General features: G+C 28.0%; 1 protein-coding gene across 1 annotated transcript; it reads right to left on the bottom strand.

Annotated features, from left to right (window-relative positions):
• Positions 1-4,828: 4,828 nt before the first annotated feature.
• LOC105625013 (2-aminoethanethiol dioxygenase) lies at positions 4,829-8,014 on the bottom strand. Its single transcript, XM_012206353.1, is given in 3 exon segments — positions 4,829-5,388; positions 7,729-7,944; positions 7,946-8,014. Coding segments are annotated over 3 exon segments (681 nt in total). The 3' UTR covers positions 4,829-4,992.
• Positions 8,015-10,878: the final 2,864 nt, after the last annotated feature.

Raw genomic sequence — 10,878 nt, 5'->3', positions numbered from 1 at the left:
ATATATTTGTTTTAAATGCTTAAATATCTAGAGAGAGAGAGAACATTTAGTTTTAAAAATAAATTTTTTCTACATTTATATTATATAAAATGGAAAAGGAATTAAAAATATAAAATGAAAAATATATTTTTTGTTTTAAATAATTTTCGAAATTTTTCATTAAAAATGATTAGATTTAAATAATTTATTTTGTTTTCAAAAAAAAGATAAAAAAAACGTTTGTTAAAAATGATACAAGTAAAAAAAAATTATTTTTTTTAATATATTAAATTTAATCAACCCTTATCAAATAGATATTAATTAATAGATGACGTATACAAATGACGTATACAAATAAAAAGAAATTTAATTAAAAAATATTATTATACTTGATTATTACACTGGATTAGAAATATATTATATTTTAAATTATTTTTATTTATTGTTATCTTAAAAAACAGATTCAGAAAAAAAACAAAAAAAATGTATGTGATTTCTTCAGAATAGAAATAAGAATAAAAAGAAAAAATAAATTAAAATATAAAAGTTATTTTGTTAATATATGCATAACTATGTTTGTTGGACTCTGTAAATGAAATTGAGAAGCCTAGTCCAATTATCGCATAAGAAAATTTATGGGGCGCTGCCGGTACTAAGAATAGAATCGCATTGTAAAGCTGCCAAGACGTATATAGAGTGAGCATTCAGTTATCGCACTGCCTCTCGTATTACCATTCTTATATAATTATTTTTACTGTCATAATTAGAAAAATGAAACTGTAGTATTTGGGAATATATATATTTTATTTTACTAGCAAAATAAATATTTTCTATATGAAATAAAAGTTCCATCTTTTATTTTTCTGTATAAAAGTTTCATATGTGTAATGTGTTTATTTTTATTTTTATTTAATTTTAAATCTATCGTGTATATTAAAGAGGAAAGATACTTGAACTGAACGAGAAAATGATATTGTATGTATTTGCAATTCCACGATGACTTATTATTATAGAGTTGTGGTATATATGAAAGTATACACTTATTTGTTATGTGCAAATATTTTTAATTTTAAAGTTTCAGAGAAGAAGTGATGAATATGCAAAAACATGCATATTCATTTACAGTTCATGATGGAACTAGTAATATCAGAATTTCAAGCGGCTTGTTAAAAAATCTGACGAAGATCACTGATGCTGCACTTTATTGTCACTAATATATAATGTCAATGGCAGCTAGTCACTTAGTATATATCGGTCCTGGTACAACGCGTAATCCATCTTTGTTGAATGCACTTATTTATTCGTAGTTTGATGAATTTCTGCATATTGATCACATAGATATAAACTTGGTCCTTCATAATTCTTTTCGTAATTCGATTCGGTAGATCATGCGCGATTCTCAAACAGTCCATAGATGACGTTGACAAGGCACATTTCTCGATGCGTACTTACCATTGTCTATAGATCTATCGATTTCTAAGAGATGGACAATACGAGATGGTCACGATGTACCAACTGTCCGAATCAAAGAGCCGAACTTGTCTAAGTAACTTCTGCGGATCTCCCCCACCAGCGAACCGTAGGTTGTCCAAGTCGAAGTATCCTGCCCCGGGTATAGCGTCTATCTGACCATATTTAGTGCGAGTCGCCTCAAAATAGCGACCCTTTCGACGTTTCAAATAAAACAGTTTGCCAGGGAGTTAAAACTCTGACGGTTCTCGTACCAACGGACATCTCAGCGCTAAGATACCGATTTCTTGACCGATGTGAGTCAATCGAGTTAAGTGAGTCAAGCGCTCGTAAATAATTATATTTTGAACAAGTATAATTATCGAAAAACGATTTTTTTCTTTACATAACACTATGAAACGGAATAAAATATTAATTGATTTATCTTATCATTATATCTACTTAATTTATTAATGATGATTTTTCAAAAAGCCGTCCACGGAGTGTTACTACACATACTATTATCATAATTGAGTTTTCGATTTAAAGCAGGATGTCTCAAACACGTGGACATTATAAATAACTAACTGTCCGATGTATTCAAGAATGTATATATGTTTTTGCAAATATGTATGTTACATATATATGCAGGGTGTAATGTCCTGCAATTTTTGGCAAAATGCTGTCATGTAGATAGAACTAAACTGAATCGAAAAGTCCTCTACCATTTTGCAATTTTTGCAATGATTAACGAGATATTAATTTATGAAAATAGCCAAATTCGCCCGGTCTATCGCCAAATGCAAACACGCGAAATAAGATCACCCAGAGAGTGCACGTTCTAATGACGAAGAACATTTGGCGGTAGGCCGAGCGAATTTGACCTACCGCTTTAATTTATTATAGACCGTATTACTTACGGATATTGAAAGAAATGATATTGTTATGTTACTTTTATGAAAAACAAAATGAAATCAGCCTTCAAAAAATTTTTTTAATATTTAAAAATTTTTAACATTATATATATAGATTTTCTTAAACAAAATATCTCTCAAAAACTTTTTTTTTACTATTATTAAAAAAAAATATATACACTTAACACTTCTTTAATTATATATTTTTAATAATAATTAATAATTGTGCACGCGTGCACGTGCGTATGAATATACATAATAAAACTCGATGATTAAAAATATTAAGTTACTAATATATTCATTTATTAAACAATTTTTCTAGTTCTTCTTTTGCAGTTTTCTCTTCTTGTTAAGGGGATCCTAAAAACAGTTAGTTATAGTATAAGTAGGCCATATATACAAATGATTTACACGTGTCATTGACACGTTATTACAAACTATTGCATCAATATCTCATGCACAAGTATACATAAACTGTTGTATAAATGATGTTTTATTACATCTAAAGCCAATTCTAAGAACTCCACATTAATAAGATCGGAAATAAGAATTTCGTTTATGTGAGTATCACCTAAATACGAGAAACACCACTTGACGATCAAAGTTAGATATTGAACTAATTAATACATATACGTGTATTCTTCTAAATAAATTTATCTTATTTTTGCGAGTGTTGTATCATTCCACATGTCGATAGCATCGCGGGTTTGTGAATCCGTCCGTCATCGATCGGAAGACAGAAGAGAATCCCTGCCCAAACGAGTTACTCATGTTCTTTGATTTTGAACCTTGACGTGATAAAATAAATCACACATTTTCATTTAGTAAAGCTGTATGTTTTCATTTCGAGAGCATTTCGCGGGTGTGAAGCAAGTATGATGTAAGAAGACAAGGTGTACCATTTTCGAGGATGCGCAGTAGGAGAGTAAAGTAAAATTTGAATTCTTACATCACGCAAGTACGTCGTGCGTGATTCTCCTTGCGCGAGTAACATTATGGATTTATTTTATAAATTTATCTAATTTATTTATAGATCCGGGTTCAACTCCCGGCCGAGGTAATATTTTTCGGAATACGTTCGTTATAGATTTTTAAGATGTATGTAATTAAATTTGGGGGGATTATAATATCTCAGATGAATTACGTTGAAAAATCCGGCAATAATGGCATACAATCATATTTCTGAGATAAATTCATTTAGAAGATTATGCGTACAATACATATTAATTAATAGTACAATGTCTAACTTTAATCGTCAAGTGGCACTTGTATTTAGGTGATGAATTCCATATTGTTTCTTCATGCAAATACTACTATAGTCAGTGGATTACTATTTCGTAAATACAGATTGCGTAGCTTTTATATGAAGCAAATGTGTGTCACAACGTGCTGTAGAGCGCCATTTTAGAATAAAAAAGTAAAGATTCAATTTCGAAATTTTGTATATTGTTTTCAGTATGAATTCTATCTCACGTATTAATGCGTACTTCAATCCTGGTAAAGAATTTTTGAAACTGTACAAGAAAAAAAGTAATTGTTATATAAAAAATTATATAATTTAATCAGTAATACAGACGAGTTTAGGATTCTCTGTGTTTCTCATTTCTCATTCATTTATTATTTTGTTATGAGATTATTGAAAAGTAATAAATAATAATCTCAAAATACAATAGATATTGTGAAAACATCTTAAAACAATATTTCAAAGACATCATAAATTGAACACTTTAAAATTGGATATTCAATAACATGTTTCGCAAGATATTTTCGAAATGCTACATTTTAAATATTGTATATCATAATGCTCATTTTAAATATTGTATATCATAATCTTCTTTAAGATAGCCATAATACAAACAGCTTAAGCATAAAGCACAAGCCTTAATAATAATACGTAGGAAGGGAAAAAAATAAGCATTATCGAATTCTTTTTAATAAAAACAAAGCTTCAATAATATTTATTACATGAGCACAATTGCCCAAGATATTGTATGATACTGTAAATGAAAGAAAAAGAGATATAGCGGTTATATTTTTCTTCTTTATTTATTCCAGCTTACTCACTAAAAGCATTGTCAGCATAAAATGTATTTAGTGAATTCAACAGGTATTAATTGTGTATATATTCTAGTTTTCTATATATATATTTCAGTTTTTCTAAGAATTATTATACATGAAAATATTTAAATACAAATCATAATATAAATGCACTAATTGGTCAAAAATCCAATATGCATTCCACTAAAAGTGTGATACCAACATTAATATATTTTATTATTTTACTATATTATATTTATTTTAAAATATTTATATCGAATTTTTTCTTGATAAATGTATAGTAATCTTTAGTAAGTACAAATGTCCAAATTCGCTATATATTATATTTATATATTATATCTACTCAACATCTAACGATGACATATTGATTATATATAGAATTGACCTAAAAATTGGGACTAAATTTATAAGTCAATAATCTCCACGAGTTCACAATATGGACGTTTAATTATATCTGCAATATATAAAACTTAAATCTTGAATACATTTATGTCATAAAAATTATGTGAAAATCTATATATTATATGATTATGCATTGCAAATATAAAATTCACACACAAATTGGGATGTGAAAAATATCTTAAAATTACATTTAATTTCGTAAGGGAGGTCCCATATAGTCTAGACTCGTAGAGTAAAAGTCTGGCAGATTCTCTACAACTGATAATTGCACTTCTTCGATTATATCTATCGATTCTGTATATAATTTAGACTTGACTGTCTTGAAGAATGTACACGGTCTTGTTCCTTTGCCAAACTCATCGACGTCGTATGGTGGACTGAGTATGTCTAGGAAAGCTGCAGGACCTTCCACGCATGAAATTTCATGAAGATTTTTTTCTATTGGTGTAAAAATGCAAGCAGGCGAATTACTATGAAGACAGATAGGCCGATGCTTAACTGCCGCAATCTCCTCCTTGGCTTTAATCACATGATTACTCTTTGTCTTCAAACTGTAGCTGCTTAATTCTACCATACCACTGATCACCTATATTATAATATCTGTATTATAATTCGTATATGTTATTGTCGTATGAGGAGCAGACTTTCAAAATGTGTTTTGTCTAAAATTTATAATTTTCAGAAAACGAAAAAAAAAATCACAATGAAACCATGCGAAATCTTATAGAAAATATCAATTTACCAATTAGTAAGATGTAAAATGTAGATCAAGCTAATATAGATGTAAGATGAATATTAATCTTAATAAAATGTTTAATTAAACAACAAAATATGTGTCCATATTAAATTAAAATTTGATGTCATAACGAACGTTAACGATAAATGAGGCAGCGTTCCAACTAATGTACTATATATTAATTACAGAAATTGTAAGTTTGAATCATAAAATATCAAGATTACAATTGTTATTGAAAAATTGATGTAAATAAACAAATGTAAGAATCATCTAAATATTTGTCCTTTTGTAAATTTATACTACATAACTGTTTTTTATATATGTTCATGAGATTATTTTAGCTGCGATCAAATTCAGAATATTGTAAATGTGTTCAATAATCGTCTATAATATTTATATTTAAAATAGAAAACAACTATAACTTAAGCTTTTTAAATATTTTTAAGGATGGTACAATATTTGTAAATTAGTAAAAGATCTTTTCGCGAAGATGTTTGTCATTCGAAGATTTTTTTCATTCGTTAGATCATAAAATTGGAATTACATAGAATATACAATCTTGTTGATAGAGTAATTTTATTGTCCTGTTTTTCAGAAGAATATTGAATATTTATCAAATTGCTTTTAGAAAATTACTATCCATTAAAATTAATTTTTAGAGAAGTAGTCTTTAGATTAAAAAAACTATCTAGTAGTAAAATTTAGTAGTAAATTCTAATCACAAAAAATATTTTATATTTCCGTTTATATATTATATAATACTGTTGTAAAATGGGTGAACAAATTTTTTTAAGGTAGGCTACAATGTTTGAATCAATTCAATAAGTTCATAATAAATATAGACATAAAAGTATATACAGAAATATATAATAATATATATAAAGTTGAATCTAAATGTAACGTGAGTCTATAAGATCAATTATAACGAGTGTAATGCGTGTTATGTTGGTCGTAAGAAAAAAAAATTAAATGAAAAGATAACTAAGTACGAGAATTATAAAGCATACTTTGAACCTTAATTTCTCACTCCATTAAAAAAAAACATTAAAATTTTAGATTCTGTTCTCAATTATAATAAGAGGTTAATTTTCGAAATGCTTTACATTAAAAAACAGTTAAATGATATAAATCTACAGAAAGATACTCAGCATTTAAACGATTCTTACAGTTGTTTATTTAAATCAATTTCTCAATAATAGTTTTAATTTTTTACGATTTAAACTTATAATTTCTATAGTTAATATATGCGTTGCTCGAAACGCTTTCTCATTTATCATTCCGTTAAGGTTCATTAAGGCACAAAGTTTTATCTCTTATAATACTCTTGAATATATATTCCATTGTTTGATTAAGGCTCACGATACTAGTAAGTTTAATATTCATCTTAATTTATCTATTTTATAAGATTGAATGTTTTGACATAATTTCATTTTTTAAATTTACAGCTCGAGACTATATGTATTTTGATGACTTTTTTAATGAATTTTAATTTCTTGACTCTCTCTCACTCACCAATGAAGAAATAGTTTCGATTTTACAAACTTCAATATAACGTATAAAAAAATTATTTATGGTTTTTAATTTTAATATTATTTAATGTGTGTTCAATTTACTACATAATTTTATGATCGATTTTTATCTTTATTTATACTTTATTTATACTTTAATATCGACTCTTTTCAACGTTTTAATTAATTTAAGAATTTAAGAATTTTATATATACAATTTGTTCTCAAACTTTTAATTTATAATTTATTATAATTTGGATGAAGAAGATATTAGGAATAACCACACACACACACACGCACGCACGCACGCACGCACGCACGCACGCACGCACGCACGCACGCACGCACGCACGCACAGTGTTAATCCCTTCTTAACATTTTAATGAACTAATTTTAATCCTAGATAAAATTAATTGCTCGTTGTTTGATCTTTTTATCAATTTTATTTTCTTGTAAGAAAGCATTTATAATCATACTTTTACTCGAATTTTTTTATTCAGTTTTATTATACCTCCTATCAAAAATTTTAAGCTAATGTTCTTTGATTTTGGAATAATTTTTGTATTATACAATAATTTTTGTATTATAATATTGATTTCTATATATATTGTACTATTGATTTCTATTTCTACATTGTACAATAATGCTTATACAAACAATAACGTACTATAAGCATTTTTACCTTTAACAAACCATGCATTTCAGGATGATCATGCATAGGCATCTTGACTCCATGTTTTAATATGAAAATCGCAATTGTTATATCCTTGTTCTCGAATATATCCATAACACACATAGGTGCCGGCTGCCTACTGACGTAATCAAGAATGTTTTTATCGAGTTTTACATCCTCGGCTGTTATCTTATTTATTAGATTCAACAATTTGTCTAAGTTTTTTTTGACAAAACCGGCGATCACAAAATGTTTTCATTGCTTGTTTTCCCAAACTTTCGATTGCCGATGCCATAATCAAATATGTTATGCCACTTCTTTCTTGAACTTTTAATCATCTGGATTGACAAGCGATTATAAAGTATTTATGTTCAATCGTATACCTGGAAAAGATTTTATTTAATATCTTATCTTGATAAAGAAAAAACATTTGAATATTCAATGTTCCTTCAAAGACTTTAGAAAAAATGATATGTCATAAAACATTTTACAAAGTATTAACATAAAACTTCTTTGCTTTTTAATTAACTTACTATCTAGATAACAAAACGTTATCTAACGTAAGAAAAGAAAAGGTGCTTAACACAAGTTTTTCTTCAATAATTTCTCTTGCAATAATGGGTGCATTCAGAACAATAACTTCTCACTGAGCGTTTAGAGTGCAGCTTGGCGTTACAAATGTTTTGATTAACCAATCGGAAGAAAGAATTTTATTAATTGACCAATCAAAAAAATGCTTCGAAATATTTGTAGCATCAAGTGGACAGTCTGTAACCTTAGTGAGCTTTTTCATCTGATTATATTTTGTTGCATATTTTGTTAGATCCTAAAATATAAACCAATCAGATGAAAGAGCTCACTGAGCGCTCAGTGAGCGGATGTCGTTCTGAATGCACCCAGGAGCCCTAAATTTCGTTTAGGGAAACCTAGAGGCTTTGTGCGAATGGTTGTTTGCGCAAACGAGTAGAAATGCTATAGCAAATTTATTGCCATATATGTTGCTACAATCTATTGAAAATCGTTTTCGTAAAATATTTAGTCCATTTCTGTGTTAATTGAATAGAAATGGAGCGTTGTCGAACAGTATGCAGCACCGCTACCCCAGAGGGATGTATCGAATTAAATTTCTCGATTTTAAAAAACGACATAGAATAAAAGATTAATTAATGCAGCATTAAGATTATTTTCCAGCTGTGTTCTAACGAAATAATTCTTTTAAGTAAGAGCTTCAAGGACTCTGAGATGAAAACATAATACTTTTTTTGAATGTTTACCGAATAAATGAAATCTTATTGTTATTATTTATTAAATGAAATTTCTTGATACTTTATAATGTTATCATGCTTGTTACGCTAACCGAGGACTTCGATCACATTTTATTCATGTTCGGACAGTTTGACGAAGCTCGTTCAGTTAAAATGCCACCAGATTACCGGCAACTTATGAGGGTAAGATTTTAAGCGAAAACTATTTCTGTCATGTTGTCCTGTGATTTCTAACAATTCGTTATATAATCGATTTATAAGAGGGCAATTGTTGCTATCGAGCTTATTTACAAGAGTTAGTTAGGCAATAAAAGTTGGCAAAATCGGAAGCCGCTTTCTTAAATATTGGAGGCAACTTAAGCAAAGCAATTCCAAGCAAATTAACAGCAACCTGCAGGCAACTTGCTATCTGGGTATATACAGAAATATATTCTTCTTTTTTATATTCTAGAATTCTTAATAATGCGTTATCAAGAAATAATGCAAGAAAAATATTAAGTCCATATTCGTAGCAGTAAGATTTTTACTTTGTGTATGTTTGCTAAAGCATAAACAAAGAAAAAGTAGTTTATATTAATGTCTGTCTGTGAGTTGGGATATGATCACATGGAATTAGAAATAGTGAAACAGGACAAAAACGGAAAAGGCAAATGATAGGCACTAAACAATTCCGTTACATTAGGCACAGAATAATTCCGTTACATTGTTTTGTAGTTCAGTTTCATACGATGAGAAATATGTTTACACGAAGCAGAATAATCTCGGTAGCATGTTGCATGAATCTGTCTGCAGTAAAATATTCATTACAATATATCTATAAAATATTATATTTTAATAATTTATATATGTATTTTTTATTAGAAACAATTAAAGTGTAGTTATTGATTGAGTAAGTATAGTTGATGATTTAAAAAAAATATTAAATTATACATACAAATTATATACACACAAAACATTCTTTTGTATTTGCAAAACATTGTTTTGCAAATACATAATTGCTAATACAATATTAATAGATAATAAAAAAAATGTTTTTATCGCAAGTTTTATAACAGATAAAATAAATATTTATAATATAGTAGCAAATTGTACAGATATCTCAGTTTATGAGGCCAATCGCCTCATGTTTTTCTGTCATCAGATCCTTTTGTTTTGAATGAAAATGCGAATGAGCTAATTTCATTAAAATCGGAGGTGAAGTACAATAGTTATTCTAAATAATTACCTCTATATAGATTGTACATTTCAAACATATACTGACTTCTCTCCATAAAGCATCTTTCAGTAATCTTCTTTTTCCTTTCAAAGGTAGATGAAAAACATAAAGAGCAGATATGCTTTTAATCGTTGCTATCAAATTCTTCATCCAATTCTTTATTACAACCAAAGTCTCATTTTCTGCAATAATTACATTTATTAATAAAAATCTATATAATTTACTAATATTATATTATAAATATTTATTTTATCTGCTTATAAAAAACTTATTGTTATCTGTAAATATTAAATTAGTTAGCATCTCTCTCTACATCTGTATAACAAGAATGTTTAATAACTTGATACTCCTTTAAGCACCAATCACAATAATTACACTTTAATTGTTTCTAATATAATATACAATATATAAAGATTATGCGTATCGCGGGTTTCATCCATGTCCAGTCTTGCAATCTTGTAGTCCACTTCATCAGAGCAAGGAACAGCCTGATACTTCAAAATGAAGTGAACTGCAAGATTCACGAAACATTGGCATTCCCAGAATAAATCTGAACACAGAGGAAACCCACGAAACACATAATCTTTATCTAGAAAGCAAACCTCAAGAATATTAATACAATAAATACACACACACACACACACACACACACACACACACACACACACACACACAGTC

This window comes from Atta cephalotes, assembly GCF_000143395.1.
Source record: "Atta cephalotes unplaced genomic scaffold scaffold00104, whole genome shotgun sequence".
NCBI classification, from domain to species: Eukaryota; Metazoa; Arthropoda; class Insecta; order Hymenoptera; family Formicidae; genus Atta; species Atta cephalotes.
The sequence above is the reverse complement of the archived record's forward strand: the minus strand, read 5'-3'. Positions and strand labels throughout refer to the sequence as shown.